This window comes from Stenella coeruleoalba (assembly GCF_951394435.1).
Source record: "Stenella coeruleoalba genome assembly, chromosome: 9".
Lineage (NCBI taxonomy): Eukaryota > Metazoa > Chordata > Mammalia > Artiodactyla > Delphinidae > Stenella > Stenella coeruleoalba.
The window spans coordinates 29475077-29491635 of NC_137155.1; the positions used below are offsets into that span (position 1 = coordinate 29475077).

General features: G+C 36.4%; 1 protein-coding gene across 10 annotated transcripts in view; it reads left to right on the top strand.

The window, feature by feature from the left end:
- CROT (carnitine O-octanoyltransferase) overlaps positions 1 to 16559 on the top strand; it is a 95992-nt gene that overhangs the window by 24808 nt on the left and 54625 nt on the right. For 4 of the 10 annotated variants that reach the window (XM_079932194.1, XM_079932193.1, XM_079932191.1 and 1 more), the window contains exons 8-13: positions 4235 to 4328; positions 5190 to 5315; positions 6928 to 7029; positions 12732 to 12815; positions 13224 to 13331; positions 13558 to 13688. The exons of 1 other annotated variant lie outside the window; for it this stretch is intronic. In XM_079932194.1, coding sequence (XP_079788320.1) covers positions 4235 to 4328; positions 5190 to 5315; positions 6928 to 7029; positions 12732 to 12815; positions 13224 to 13331; positions 13558 to 13688 — 645 coding nt within the window. Of the gene's footprint in view, positions 1 to 4234; positions 4329 to 5189; positions 5316 to 5352; positions 5440 to 6927; positions 7030 to 11371; positions 11433 to 12731; positions 12816 to 13223; positions 13332 to 13557; positions 13689 to 16559 lie in introns of those variants that run through there. 5 more of the 10 variants (XR_013829872.1, XR_013829873.1, XR_013829874.1 and 2 more) reach the window with 4 other exon arrangements.

The window sequence follows — 16559 nt, forward strand, 5'->3', positions numbered from 1 at the left end:
CTGTACCTTTTTACATTCACATCAGCAGTATTTGAGGATTCCGATTTATTTTCATTCTCACCAGCGCTTGTTATTGTCTGCCTTTTTGATGGTAGCCATCCTAGAGGGTATGAAGTGGGATGTCATTGTGGTTTACAGCTGCATGTCCATAATGACGATGTTGAACATATTTTCATGTGCCTGTGACCATTTGTATATCTTACTTGGAGAAATGTCTATTCATATCCTTTGCCAATTTTTAATTGGGTTATTTGTCTTTTTTATTATTGGGTTGTAAAACTTCTTTATATATTCTAGATATAAGTCCCTTATCAAATATATAAACTACAAATATTTTCTCTCATTCTAGAGTTGTTTCTTCACTTTCTTCATGGCCTCTTTTGAAGGACAAATATTTTAATTTTGACCAAGTCTAATTTATCTATTCTTTTGTTACTTGTGCTTTTAGTGTCATATCTTAGAAACCATTGCCTGATCGATCCAAGGTCATGAAGATTTATACCTATGTTTTTCTCTAAGATCAATTTTTTAAAAATTTGTATTAATAAGGAGGGGTCAGGGAGATAATTTTTAAATTCCAAATTTAATTGGGGATGTTGACAGAAATTGAGGTAGATATATCCAATAAGCATTTGGAAATTTGGTACCAGAAATTTAGAGAGAAAATGGGGTTGAAGTTAGAGATTTGGTTGCCTCTTATATAAAGGTGATGGTTGAAGCTATTAAAGTAGTGGATGAAATTACCAAAGGAAAAACCTTGTAGAAGAGGTTGGGGGAGGCCACTGAGAGAAATTTGGTGAAACACACATTTGACAGTGGAACGAGAACAAATGGTTAGTGAAAAAGACCAAGTAGTCAGTGAGTTAGGGAGACCACAGTGGAACAGTGCTACAAAAGCCAAGGCAGAGAGAATTTTAATATTGACTCCTGGGTGTTTAAACACTGCAATGAGGAAAATAAGACTGAGATAAAGCTGCTGGATTTTATGGGATGCCATTGGTAACATTCAGAAACGTACTTTCAGGATAATCACTGGAGGACAAAACCCGATTATGGTAAATTAAAGAATGAGTGGGAAGTAATGAAGGCAGAAACAAGATTGTGAGGACATATCAAGGGTAGAATATTTTAAAAGTGTGTGATTCTGAAATATAAACATTGTTAATACAAATCTTTTAAATATCAGAAATTGCATGTGTAGCTGAAAACAGGTGCATAGGTAGCCAAATTAAAGGAAAAGAGGGGTTATTTTAGTTACCAAATCTGTACCTCTTTTTTTATATGAATAGAGAAATTATTTTTAAACCACTTTTGAGGTATGATTGACATACAGAAAGCTGTACATATTTATTGTGTACAACTGGATGAGTTTGGAGATAAGTATACACTGATGAAACTATCACCACAGTCTATATCCTAAACATATTCATTACCTCCAAAGGTGTCCCGCCCTCTTAATTTATTTTTAATAATTAATTTTTTTGTGGTAAGAACACTTACGTTAAGATCTCCCCTTTTAGCAAATTTTTAAGTGTACAGTACAGTATCATTAACTACAGGAACTATGCTGTACAGTAGTTCTCTAGGACTTACTCATCTTATATAACTGAAACTTTGTATCCTTTGACTAATGCCTCCTCATTTCCTCCTTAGATCAGCCCCTGGCACCCACCATTCTATTCTGCTTCTAAGAGTCTAACTATTTTAGATTCCACGTATAAGTGATACCATGCAGTATTTGTCCTTCTGTGTTTGGCATATTTCACTTAGGGTAGTGTCCTCCAGGTTCATTCACATTGTTGCAAGTGGTGGGATTTCTTTCTTTTTTAAGGCAGAATAGAATTCCATTTGTATGTATATTATCACATCTCGTTTATCCATTCATCATTGAATATTTAAGTTGCTTTTGCCTCTTGGCTATTGTGAGTAATGCTGCAAGGAATCTGGGAATGCACATGTCTCTTTAAGATCCTGATTTCAGTTCCTTTGGATATGTACACAGAACTGGGATTGCTGGATCATATAGTATTTCTATTTTTAATTTCTTGAGGAACCTCCATAGTTTTTTATAGTGGCTGCACCAATTGAGAGTCCCGCCAACAGTGCAGAAGGGTTCCCTTTTCTCCACATCATCGTCAACACTTGATATCACTTATCTTTTTGTTAATAGCCATTCTGACAGGAATGAGGTAATATCTCATTGTGGTTTTTACTTACATTTCCCTGATGATTAGTGATGTTGAGCACCTTTTCATATACCTGTGGGCCATTTTTATATCTTCTTTGGAGAAAATGTCTGTTCAGTCCCTTTGCCCATTTTTTAACCAGATTTGTTTTTTTGCTATTAAATTGTAGGAGTTCCTTGAATATTAACCTCTTATCAGATGTATGGTTTGCAAGTATTTTCTCATATTCTGTAGGTTGCCTTTTCACTTAGTTGTTAACTGTGCTGAAGCTTTTAGTTTGATGTAATCCTACTTGTCTGTTTTTACTTTTGTTGCCTGTGCTTTTGGTATCATGTCTAAGAAATGCTTGCTGAGGCCAATGTCTAGAAGCATTTTTTCCCATGTTTTCTTCCAGGAGTTTTATTGTTTCAGGTCTTACATTTAAGCCTTTAGTCTGTTTTGAATTGATTTTTCTGTATGGTGTAAGATAGGGGTCCAGTTTCATTCTTTTGTATGTGGTAATTTTCCCAACACTGTTTATTTAAGGGGCTATTCTTTTCCCATTGTGTATTTTTGGCTTCCTTGGCACCTCAGTTGACTGTATGTAAGTGGATTTATTTCTAGGCTTTCTGTTGTGTTCCATTGACCTGTATGTCTGTTATTTGTGCCATACTATTTTGATTACTGAAGCTCTGTAATATATTTTGAAACCAGGAAGTGTGATGCCTCCAGCATTGTTCTTCTTGCTTAAAACTGCTTTGTCTATTTGGAGTTTTTTGTGGTACCATATGAATTTTAGGATTCTTTTTCCTGTTTCTGTGAAAAATGCCATCGGATTTTAATAGGGGTTGCCTTGAATCTGTAGATCACTTTAAGTAGGATGGACTTCTTAATGGTGAGGATTTGGCAGTTACTATCTGGCCTTTTATTATCAAACTTAAAATGTCATTTCAGGTTTAATACATTTTTCCTGGTGATTTCTCTCTGATAATGACTGTTTTTTTATGACGTGGTCCTTTCCCACTGAATATTAAAATGGCTATATCAGGGAGTGGGGAAAAGTTTCATAGTAAAAACTGGTGCTCTCAGGTGGTAAGGAAAGGGCAGCAGCTCATACCATATGGAGAAAAACAGTGAGGTAGATTTTATTCCTTAAGCATTCAGAATTTATCCTAGTTACTATGGCCGCCATATAACCACCAACTCTGTAAGCTTTATTTGTAATTGAAGCAAAATCAGAGTTAGCAAAGACAAGCAGGAAGAGATAAGGCAAGTTGCTTCCACCATAGATGCAGATTGTTTGTTATAGAAGGCTTCATCTACTCCACAGGACACCATTAGTTTCAAATAAAGGCGGAGGAATTTTGCAGCAAGGAATTCATTCCTTGAATGATAAAGTCACAAATAAGGGATGGCTACTAGTGGTGCGTTTTGAGCATTTATTAAGCTACAGTAGCTCACTTTCTGAGAAACCTGTGGAAGCGTTTAAATTGAGGTAATTTCTTAGCATATGTTATGAGGAAGTAGGGATGAAAATAAGCTGTAGATTTTTGATGAAAATTTCTTTGTGGAAGAACCCTGTTATTTACCTGCTATATGTTTAAAGGTACGTGAAACTCATCAGACTAGGATTATAGAATGCTATGGGGGGAAATAATTTATCTTTAGCTAATAGTCTTTGTAATGATTTTAAGTAAGAATGGCATATGTGAAAACATTTAAAACTAACTACATGGTGTTTCTATTTTGGGGGTTAAGCCCAAGTATTACTTGGGTACAGAATAAGTCCTCTGTTAATCTATACACATAGTTTTTAGTTAGATAAAATGTACATAATATTTGTGAGATTTGTCAAGTATACTTACGGTATTAATAGGCCACATAATCACTTTTTAAAAAAATAAGATGTGCAGGAAATAACTCCATTGCTGTTGAGACCATAATCTCTTTCTTTGGATAATATATCAAAACATTTAAATACTTATAAACTTTATAACCTATTAAAGGCCAAAGTAGCTAGTGATCCTGCCTGTGCTCTTTTTGAATCCTCTTTATTTAATCTTCCAAAGGCAACTGACATACATCCAAAAGAAGTGCCATAGTGAACCTGATGGACCTGGGGTAGCAGCGTTAACTAGTGAGGAGCGAACTCGATGGGCTAAGGTTATAATTTACATTTTTCTTTTCTTTTGAGGTATAATTGACTTACAACATTATATTCAACTATACAACATAAGGATTCAATATTTGTATATATTGAGAAATAATCACCACAGTAAGTCTAGTTAGCGTCCATCACCATACAGAAAACTAAAAAATACTTTTTTTTTTTTTTTTTTTTGCGGTACGCGGGCCTCTCACTGTTGTGGCTTCTCCCGTTGCGGAGCACAGGCTCCGGATGCGCAGGCTCAGCGGCCATGGCTCACGGGCCCAGCTGCTCTGCGGCATGTGGGATCTTCCCGGACTGGGGCACGAACCCGTGTCCCCTGCATCGGCAGGCGGACTGTCAACCACTGCGCCACCAGGGAAGCCCTAAAAATTACATTTTTTGTAATGAGAACTTTTAAGATATACTCTCTAGAAGCTTTCAAATATGCAATACAATATTATTAACTCTAATTTACACTTTTGGGGTGAGGGTATGCTATTTTTATTTTATTTACGTTTAAATTTCAAACACTGAGCTCAAGTATATGCTGGCCCTTTGTTCAGATTTTTGAAGTAAAGATAAATGGACAGACAGCTTTAAGTTTTAAGCAGCATTAAATACATTGTACAATATTAAACTATTAGAGAAAATCTAGGGGGTGGCATAACTTTATACCTTTATGCATTTAGTAGCACAAGTATAGGGACCAGCCATGCAGTTGGAGGAAAAACCTGTTCAGGAGTCAACAGAGAGGTTCTTGAATTCACACTTTTCTTGATGCACCTTTTTGGTAACTTTTTGAGAACCTATTAAGATTTTTCTGGATATTTTGTATTTAATTTGTAACATTTTATTATTATCTCCTTGCCCTTTAGGCACGAGAATATTTGATTAGTCTTAATCCAGAGAACTTGACTATGTTAGAAAAAATTCAGAGCAGTTTACTGGTATTTTGTTTAGATGACGGCAGTCCACATGTAACACCGGAAGATTATTCTCAGGTATTCAACTATCTTATTTTGTTATTTCTTCCCACAGATTTTTCTGGAGGACTCTTGTGTAAATTGAACATGAGAAGAATTTTGTTACATGCAGGACTTTTTTTTTTTAAACCACTTTATTAAGGTATAATTGACATACAAAAAGCTGTACATATTTAATGTATACAACTTACTGAGTTTGAAATATACACCCATAAAACCACTGTGAAACATAATTGTGAAGACAGTTGTTTCCTGTATCTTGGAAACACCTTTTATCTTAGAATGGGGCAGCTAAGAAAAGAAAGTGCAAATACTAAGTCATAAAATATTTAATGCAGGCTTTTAAAACATTTTCTTTGCTATACACACACACACACACACACACACACGTATCAAATGAAGATTATACATAAATAATGCTCTGTAAATTCTTGCCACATTGTTTAGCTCCATTTAGACATCTTATATGTTGTTTAAAGATGTCTATTATTTGCTTATCAGATGTCAGTGGTTCCCAACCTTTTTATTGATCATACATACAGGAAATTTTCATAAGATGCTGGGCTAAATGAGATTTCATACCAAAGGTGACATGAGAACCTACCTATAACCCACACCAGTGGGCCTTGATATCTTAGTTGGTGAGGTCTGTCCTAAGAATTATATCATTCTTGTGATTTATTTTATCATTTGGTTTTATAGAACACACTGACTTTAGTGAATTTAAGGGTAATTGTGGCCTACTTTTTTTTTTCTGGGGTAATATGATTTCCTGGGAAAAAAATAAAAGGTAGTAGTCATATTTGTAGGAATCTCAGAGTCTTTTGAAAACACTGAAGGTACTTCATAATACATTCATCAATATTAAATGTTAGAAATAAAATAATATAGGATTGAAAAGCCTTGTAGCTAGAAAACAATTTTTCCTCTTCCTTAGCTGCATTTGTTTTTAAGTAGAATCAACAAGCTTCTTGAGGAAGAATGTGTTTTCATGAAGTGTTGCTCAAACTTTTTTGCTGCAGTCTACAGTTAGGCATATTTAGATTGCAGCCCATTACACACACACACGCGCACACAAGCGTGTGCACACTTACACATACATACATCATAGAAGTTTCACAAAACGTAATAATTACTTTGACTATCTGTGATGTACTCTGATATTTATGTTCTATTTTATTCTTTCTTGTAAAGAATGTTTACTGTGGTTTCATGACTCACTTATGGCCCAAACTTACCATTTGAGAAACTGGCTTAGTAGGATATGAATTCTTGAAATATTTTTCTTGTAACTAGACTTTAATGACTAAACTTATCAATGCCTCTTATCCTATTCAAGTTGCAAAAGCCTTGTCCTTTCAATTGTATATTCTCTAAACATTCATGAATGTTGTACCATCGTTCTCTTTTCTGGTAGAATTTCTTGGATTTTGAGTACTATTTAAAGTCAAGGCCAGAATTATTATCTCTTGAATGTAATATTTTATTAAATTTTATTAAATTTGGTTTACCTGAAGAGGAAAAGTGAGATCATGTGTGTTTGTGTGTGTGTTTGTGTGTATTTAAGATATAAATACTTAAAAGCCAATATTAAAATCCTTTAAATTTGGAAATATTACATTTATTTTAGGTTGCTACAAAGGTTCTTACTGGAGACCCAACAGTACGCTGGGGTGACAAATCTTATAACTTGATTTCCTTTTCTAATGGAGTATTTGGCTGTAATTGTGATGTAAGTAAACTACTGAAATTATTTTTTCCTTTTACTCTTTTAGTTTAATTTAATGGCAGTAATCTACAATACTTATGCTGTCCTGTGGTAGAATAAGTAAACACTTATTTAGCTTTATGGCATTAGAGTAAAAGGTTTAGTTATGAATTCTCAGTGAAAATAGAGTATAGGACAAATTATTTTCATCTGTAGTAAGGATAACAGTGGTGTGTATCTACAAAGTGGAATTTGCATGCATTTTTATGTAGTATAAGCTCTTTTAAAATCCACTGTTACCTCTTGTTGAAAATTTTAAAACCTATTTTAAAAGATATAGCATTAGTATATGTTCTATGCACGGAGAAATGTATGTGGATATATTTCTACATTTACCTAGTAATTTTGTGACCTTGTTAAAAAAAATGACACATGATCTTTGGAACATTATATACTTCTGGATATTAAAATGTCTGGTACTGAATTCCATTTTTTACCTTCTTCATAAAACAAACACATGCACACACACACACAACTTGTTTCTTTTCTGTTCTCCCATTTTTGTCTTTATTAGCTCTACTTTGCTATTTTCTGATGGACATTCAGGAGGTCTATGAACCAAGAAAATTAAAAAATCAACCTAAGTCACAATTGCAATATATACTTATAACCTCATTATAATACTTTTCATAAAGTATATGATTTGGTATAAAGTAGTATGAGGTAGATTTTTTGTTTGTATTTGGGGGCTTTCCTCCGAAGTATTGATATTTAGTGACTGTAAGATACTAAAAAAAATCCTGTTACATTGATCTGGGTTCAATAGTTGTATTAATCAGTATTTATTCAGTTTTAGGTGATCGAAACCTAAGTCAAATTGGCATTAGCTTACGAAGGTATTTATGGCATAGGGGTACAGCTAAATTTGGGTAATGCTGACTTCCAGTGTCCAGATGCTTTCATTAGAAATTTCTCTCTCCATTTTTTGGCATTACTTTCCTATGTTTGGCTTTATTTTTATGTAGACTACACCATGTGATGGTTGTACCTACAGTCTCATGTTTTCACGGCTCTCCTCGTAGATTAGTGTTCTCCGTGGAAATAGCCAGCTTTTTTTTTAACCCGAGTGGTTCCAGCAGAAGACCTGGGAATAATGCTCATGTGTTGTATTGGCCTGTGCGAATCGTGCACATTCCAGGGAGTTAGCTGCTCTGATTCGCCTGGCCTGGGTCACATACCAAACCTTGGGACCTAGCTGGTAGAATCACTCATTCAAACAACCACAGAGATGTGTGCTGATTGCCTAAAGAAAAATAAAGTAGCTGTTATTGCCGAGGAAGGTGGTGTGGTTGATGTGCAGGTAATAGAATGTCTTCTACAGTAAATCTTCAGGGTGAAAGGTTGCCATGAGTCATTTTGAAGATTTGCTGTCTGTCCTCTTCCTTACGAGTCCAGTGTTGACAAAAGATTTTGTGTTACTTGCCTCAGCTTTTTTCTCTTCAGCTCCTTGTTTGCTTCTTCTTGACCTCCTCAGTTTGGTTCATAGCCTCACTATTCCTTGGAATCTGTCCTTTGTAAAGTAGCTAACTACCTTCTGGCTTCTTCCCTTCATATCTCGTTGACTTGTCAGCTGCAGTTGATTACCCTCTTCTTCATATGCATCTGACACTGCCTTCAACCTCCTAACAGTCTTTTTGGGTCTCCGGATTCTAAAGCTGAGCTTAATATTATTCATAACCGTTTTCCCCTGTGTCTGCTCTCTTCTCTGGTTCAATAGTTTCATTGACCATTTCTACATAGGTAGCTTGCAGTTATATTTTTCCAGTTTTTACCTATTATTCTCATCTTGAGAGTTTTGTTTCACCATATGTTAAATTGTCCAAACTGGATGTTACATTGTTATGTAAGGGTTAGTTACTCTCATCATCAAGAACTCATCATCTTGCTTTCCTCCCTCACTCCCAACCTCCTAAAAAAACCACCTTGCACTACTTGTATTTTTACTGATGGCATCAACATCCTGCTGTTTGCTCAAATTCAGGAGAAAATAACTTTAATGATGTTTCTATCTTTGAATAAAGATACTGGTCCCATAATGAGCATATATCTTTGCACAACTGAAATGCTTTCCTGTAGTAAAGTGTACGGACATATTTCATGTGTATGCATTGTCACCCATATACTTATCAAATTGATCTGATGATCTCCACTTGACCGTATGCTTTTATTATTTATTTATTTATTTTTTTGCGGTACGCGGGCCTCTCTCTGTTGTGGCCTCTCCCGTTGTGGAGCGCAGGCTCAGTGGCCATGGCTCACGGGCCCAGCCGCTCCGCAGCACGTGGTGTCTTCCCGGACCGGGGCACGAACCCGTGTCCCCTGCATCGGCAGGCAGACTGTCAACCACTGCGCCACCAGGGAAGCCCGACAGTATGCTTTTAAAATTCCATGTAGGTTCCCCTTGCAACCTACGATGATTACTGAAAATGCTATTTAACCAATATAAAACATTATTAGTAAAGTATATATACTGTAAAGTTAAGTTCTTAATCCAAATTCATATTGCTGCTCTTTTCCATTGGTGCTTGAATATATACTTTTGTGATTATACTACATAATAGCATTTCCCTGTTGGGATTTAAAATCCTGGGGTCAACTATTTTGTCTTCCTTATATAGGCTTTGTTGTAGGCTTTTGTAGAAGTACATAGGAAGCATGTAATGAACATTAGTTGTTAATAACAGTAGTTACTAATTATTGCTGTGGGCCAGGATCTGTAGTAAGTACTTTATAAGCATTATTAAAATCATTTTTCACAGCTGCTGTATGCAACTAGGTATTGTTTTCCCTTCTAACAGATGAGGCAGTCTACTTAAAGAATTAAGTAACTTTCTCAAGTAACTTACTTGAGAAACTTAACTTACTTATGTAGCTAGTAAGTAGTAATGTTTGGACTCAGAACCAAAGTCCACATTATTAAACAGTATATTACACGTATTGCCTCCATATAAATGAAAAAAAAGATAAAACTTATGTGAACAAATAAAGCATCAGGAAAGCGTTTGATTTTTTTCTATTCTATTTTCTATTTCTATTTTTTTTTCTATTTCCTAACTTTCCCGTTGTGGAGCACAGGCCCCAGACGCGCAGGCTCAACGGCCATGGCTCACGGGCCCAGCTGCTCTGCGGCATGTGGGATCTTCCCGGACCGGGGCATGAACCCGTGTCCCCTGCATCGGCAGGCGGACTGTCAACCACTGCGCCACCAGGGAAGCCCTAACATTTTTTTTTTAAATTGATGATTAACTTTCTGCCAGGAGATGAATGGGTAAAATTATAAGTCAAAGAGATTTATATCTTTCAGTCATGCTCTTTCGTACTGGTTCCAGTATGATACTGTTGTCTTCAATGAAATAATGTATGCAATACCTGTGAAAGTTCTTTGTAAAGCTACAAAGTACTACACATTTGTGAGATGCTGTTAGAAAAGGGTCTTGTCCATGACCTTTGAGTCTTGTTATACGTGCTGTTGCTGGCAGGCGGGATGAACTGCTCTTGCATCTTGTACTGACCTCCCTAGTAAGCCTTTCCTGGTGCTTTGGTGGCTACTTACCTGCTAACGATATACCGTGTTTCTAGGCTCCATGGGGCCGTAATACAGGGCAGCAAAGCTGTGTAATGTTAAGGCGATATTTAAGACACCTAATTACACCCTCTGAAACTGGCCCCAAGCGTGCTGGATTCATATCTTAAACCTCCTTTCTTTCTCTCCAAGGCTAGCGGTGTCACTTTCAGTTCATGAATGGTAATTGTGTGTAATGTAAACTGGTAGCCTTAACCCAGAGGGGAAAAAACCACATGTGATGTAATTGTCATCAAAGGAACATGGAGAAGATAAGGCAAAAAGTTTATCCTCCAGAATAAATGATGGGAAAATTCACTAGCCACAGTTCCTTTCTCTAAATACAGCTGTCAAAACTATGACACCCCTGTAACTCAGCGCATCTTTCCCACATTCCTTAAACATTGAGAATTATTTCTGCCACATTGAACACTCTTATAGATATATACACAAAATCATTATGCTTTTAAATACTTATCTAGTGGACTGTGTGTTTACCAAAAGAAGTTCATACCCATCCTCCATTTAGCCTTCAGATTTAGTCTGCCACCCCCATCTGCTTTTCCATAGTGCTTTTAAAATTCCAGAACATTTTAGCGTTGTATATGTACATACGTATACGTCCTTTGACTTCCAATGCAAATAGCAATTATTTTCTCTAGATTATTCATGTTTACATCCCTTCCCATTACCTCAAGAGCCCTAATTAAGTGCTTCTGACTTTAAATATTTGTTCTTTCTCAGAAAATAAAATACATCAGTTACTTACTATACTGTGGAATATCCATCTCTTTATCATTACAAGGTGAGGCATTTGAGAATTCTGCATTTTATTATGTGTTAAGAGTGGAGAGAAGGTGAAAATAAAATATTGGGTCAAGTTTTGTTTTGTTTTTTTAATTAATAGACTTTACTTTTTAGAGCAAGTTCCAGATTTACAGGAAAATTAAGCAGAAAGTACAAAGTGCTCACTTGCTCTCTTTCCTGCACCCCGTTTTATATCTTGCATTGGTATATGTTGTTACATTTGATGAACCAATATTGATACATTATTGTTAACTGAATTACATTGTTTCACTATTTATTGTACAACTTTATGGTTTTGCCAAATGCATAATGCCGTTCATTTCCCGTTACACTATCTTTTTAACTCAACACAACCAATCAGAGTGATCCTTTTAAATTGTAAGACAAATCATGTCAGTGCTCTGTTCATAACTCTTCAATGTCTTCCACTTTTATAAAGTAAAAATTGAAAGAGATACTTTATTTTTTTAAAGCATCTAATATTTATTTTTTATTTTCTCTAATTTTTATTTATTTTTCCATTTTAAAAAATTTTTAAACATTTTTATTGGAGTATAATTGCTTTACAATGGTGTGTTAGTTTCTGCTTTATAACAGACTGAATCAGGTATACATAAACATATATCCCCATATCTCCTCCCTCTTGCATCTCCCTCCAACCCTTCCTATCCCACCCCTCTAGGTGGTCACAAAGCACTGAGCTGATCTCCCTGTGCTATGCGGCTGCTTCCCACTAGCTAGCTATTTTACATCTGGTAGCGTATATATGTCCATGCCACTCTCTCACTTCGTCCTTCGTCCCAGCTTACCCTTCCCCCTCTCGGTGTCCATTCTCTACATCTGTGTCTTTATTCCTGCCCTGCCCCTAGGTTCTTCAGAACCAATTTTTTTTTTTTTTTAGATTCCATATATATGTGTCAGCATATGGTATTTGTTTATCTCTTTCTGACTTACTTCACTCTGTATGACAGACTCTAGGTCCATCCACCTCACTACAAATAACTCAATTTCGTTTCTTTTTATGGTTGAGTAATATTCCATTATATATATGTGCCACATCTTCTTTATCCATTCATCCGATGGTGGACACTTAGGTTGTCTCCATCTCCGGGCTATTGTAAATAGAGCTGCAATGAACATTGTGGTACATGACTCTTTTTGAATTATCGTTTTCTCAGGGTATATGCCCAGTAGTGGGATTTCTGGGTCATATGGTAGTTCTATTTTTAGTGTTTTAAGGATGGGTCAAGTTTTAACTTACAAAACGTATTCACAGTCTTGTGTATTTTCATTTTAGCATGCTCCTTATGATGCAATGGTTATCGTAAGCATCAGCTATTATGTTGATCAGAAAATTTTTGAGAGTGAAGGAAGATGGACGGTATGTTAGAACAAATATTTCATCCGTTTCTCCTCATAATTTTTTTTATAAATTTATTTATTTTTGGCTGCGTTGGGTCTTCGTTGCTGTGCACGGGCTTTCTCTAGTTGCGGTGAGTGGGGGCTACTCTTCGTTGCGGTGCGTGGGCTTCTCATTGCGGTGGCTTGTTGCAGAGCACGGGCTCTAGGCGCACAGGCTTCAGGAGTTGTGGCTCGCAGGTTCTAGAGCACAGGCTGAGTAGTTGTGGCACCTGGGCTTAGTTGCTCCATGGCATGTGGGATCTTCCCAGACCAGGGCTCGAACCCGTGTCCCCTGCATTGGAAGGTGGATTCTTAACCACTGCGCCACCAGGGAAGCCCTCCTCATATTTTTATAGATATAATATTTTTAAGTTTTCCCTATTTTCAGGGTTCAGATAAAGTACGGGATATACCACTTCCAGAGGAGCTTGTTTTCACTGTGGATGAAAAAGTATTAAATGACATCAACCAAGCGAAAGCCCAATATTTCAAGGAGGTAGATTTTTCACTTTTCTCTTTGATAGTGATACTTTATCTTATAGCTACTATATATGAATATTTGGCTATCATCCAAGTATGATGGCATAAAACATTTAAAAATTACAACTTTGATACCTTTATGTATGTCTGATGATTATTTTAATGCAAATGATATTTTGGTTATCTTTGGGGTATTCTCTTTAGGTGTTTTTTCACTGTTTGTATTTAATTCTTTTTGTTAGGCATCTGATCTGCAGCTTTTGGTCTATGCCTTTACGTCTTTTGGCAAAAAGCTAACCAAGAAGAAGAAGCTTCACCCTGATACCTTTGTTCAGCTGGCACTTCAGCTGGCCTATTATAGACTTCATGGACGGTGAGGACCATTCATTTTCCACTTTCAGAGTCTTGAAGTCCAAGGCTATCTTTACTATAGCTATTCTGTCATAACTCCCCAGTGTTTTTTGTTTTTTTTTTTTTTTTTTTTGCTGTACACAGGCCTCTCACTGTTGTGGCCTCTCCCATTGTGGAGCACAGGCTCCGGATGCGCAGGCTCAGCGGCCATGGCTCACGGGCCTAGCTGCTCCGCGGTATGTGGGATCTTCCCAGACTGGGGCACGAACCCATGTCCCCTGCATTGGCAGGCAGACTCTCAACCACTGTGCCACCAGGGAAGCCCCTTCCCAGTGTTTTTTGTTAAGTTTTTCCCAGTTGGCACTGTGCCCTAGTTTGTACTTTCATCAACAGTGTTATTAGAGTTTCCATCTGTGACACTTTAACAGTCTTTCCTTGTTTTTCATTACCTTGATATTTTTGAAGTGCCTGCTCTCTTCTGAGAGAGATTTGTCATTCTTTGGAATTCAGATCGCTTGGTTTTCTTGCAGCCTGTTTTCAAGTGGGTTCATGAAAAAGTATGGTTTTATAGATTAGACAGTCTTTACTCATTTTTAGGATAGAAGAGATGGTATGTTATGACTTTCTACATCCTAAGCAGAAGTGGAAGCTCCTTGATCTTCCTTTTTAAAATTTTACCTGAGAATATGTATCTTTAAATGGGATGTTTAGATCATTTACATTTAATATAATTATCAATAAGGTTGGGTTTAAGTCTACAGTCCTGCTGTTTCTCTTTATCCCATCTGTTTTGTGTTTCTTTTTTTATCTTCTCTTGAATTCCTAGTTTTTTTATTGTTCCTTTTATCTCCATTATCAGCTACACTGTTTTTTTTTTCTATTGGTAGGGTTTTACAAAATACATCTTTTTTTTGTGGTATGCAGGCCTCTCACTGTTGTGGCCTCTCCTGTTGCGGAGCACAGGCTCCAGACACGCAGGCTCAGTGGCCATGGCTCAGGGGCCCAGCTGCTCCGCGGCATGCGGGATCTTCCCAGACTGGGGCATGAACCCGTGTCCCCTGCATCGGCAGGTGGACTCTCAACCACTGTGCCACCAGGGAAGCCCAAAATACATCTTTAAACTTGCAATCTATCTTCAGATATTTTCCACTTAAAGTATTATGAAAGAACCTGAAAACAATGCTTCTATTATGCTTATCTCATTCTTTGTGCTACTGTTGTCATACATTATACTTGTACATATGTTAACAACCTAATGATGCATTACTATTTTTGCCTTCAACAGTCAGTTATCTTCTTTTATTGTGGTAAAATATAAATAAAATAAAACTTGCCATTTTAACTATTTTTAAGTATATGATCCAGTGGCATTAATTACATCGACTGTGTTATGCAACCATCACCACTATCTATTTCCAAACTTTTTTTTAACCACCCCAAACAGAACCTCTGTACTCATGAAGCAATAATTTCCTATTCTCCTATCCCAACCCCTGGAAGTCTCTAATCCACTTTCTGTCTATATGAATTCGCCTGTTCTGGATATTTCCTCTAAGTGGAATTATACATTATTTGTTCTTTTGTATCTGGCTTATTTCACTTAGGATAGTATTTTCAATGTTGGTTCTTTTATGGCTGAATAATATTCCATTGTATGAATATACCACATTTTGTTTATCCATTCATCTGTTGACAAATGCTTGGGTTGTTTCTGCCTTTTGGCTATTGTGAATAACACTGCTGTGAGCATTCACATACATGTATTGGTTTGAATCCCTGTTTTCAATTCTTTTGAGTCAATAACTAGGAGTGGAAGTGCTGGGCTGTGTGGTAATTCTATGTGTAACTTTTTGTGGAACTGCCCAACTGTTTTCCACAGTGGATACCATTTTTACATTCCCACCAGCAATATACAAAGTAATGTATAATTGTTCTACATCCTTGCCAACACTTACTTTTCTGTTTAAAAAAAAAAAGAAGCCATCCAGAGTACTTGTGAAGTGGTATCTCATTGTGGTTTTTATTTGCATTTCCTTAATGACTAATGAGGTTGAATATCTTCGTGTGTTTATTGGCCATTTGTATATCTTCTTTGGCAAAATGTCTATTTAAATCCTTTGTGCATTTGGTAATTCGGTTGTCATTTTGTTGTTGAAATTTAAGGGTTCTTTATGTATTATAGATATGAAACCCTTATCAGATAGGTGTTTTGCAAATATTTTCTCTCATTCTGCAGGTTGTCTTTTCATTCTCTTGATAGTATGCTTTGATGCACAAAGTTTTAAATTTTGAGGTTCAATTTATCTGTTTATTTCATTTGTTGCCTGTGCTTTTGGTGTCATATCCAAGAAATCATTGCCAAATCAAGTATTACAAAACTTTCCCCATATGTTTTCTTCTAAGAGTTTTATAGTTTTAGCTTTTACTTTAGGTCTTTGATCCATTTTGAGTTAAGTTTTGTGTAGGGGGTATGGTAAGGATCAAAATTCACTCTTTTGCATATGGATATCCAGTTTTCTTAGCATTATTTGTGAAGAGACTGTCCTTTCCCTATTGAGTGGTCTTGACACTCTTGTCCAAAATCAATTGACCATAGATGTGAGGGTTTGTTTCTGGGTCAGTGTGTTGTTCAGTGTGTCTCTTCTTGTGTTCATACGACACTGTTTTGATTATTGTAGCTTTGCAGTAAGTTTTGAAATCTGGAACTAATGAGTACTTCACCTTTGTTCTTTTTTTTTTAAGATTTATTTATTTTATTTATTATTTTTGGCTGTGTCGGATCTTAGTTGCGGCATGCGGGACCTTCGTTGACGCATGCAGGATCTTTGCTTTGAGGTGCGTGGGCTCTTCGTTGTGGCACGTGGGCTTCTCTCTAGTTGTGGCGTGTGGGTTT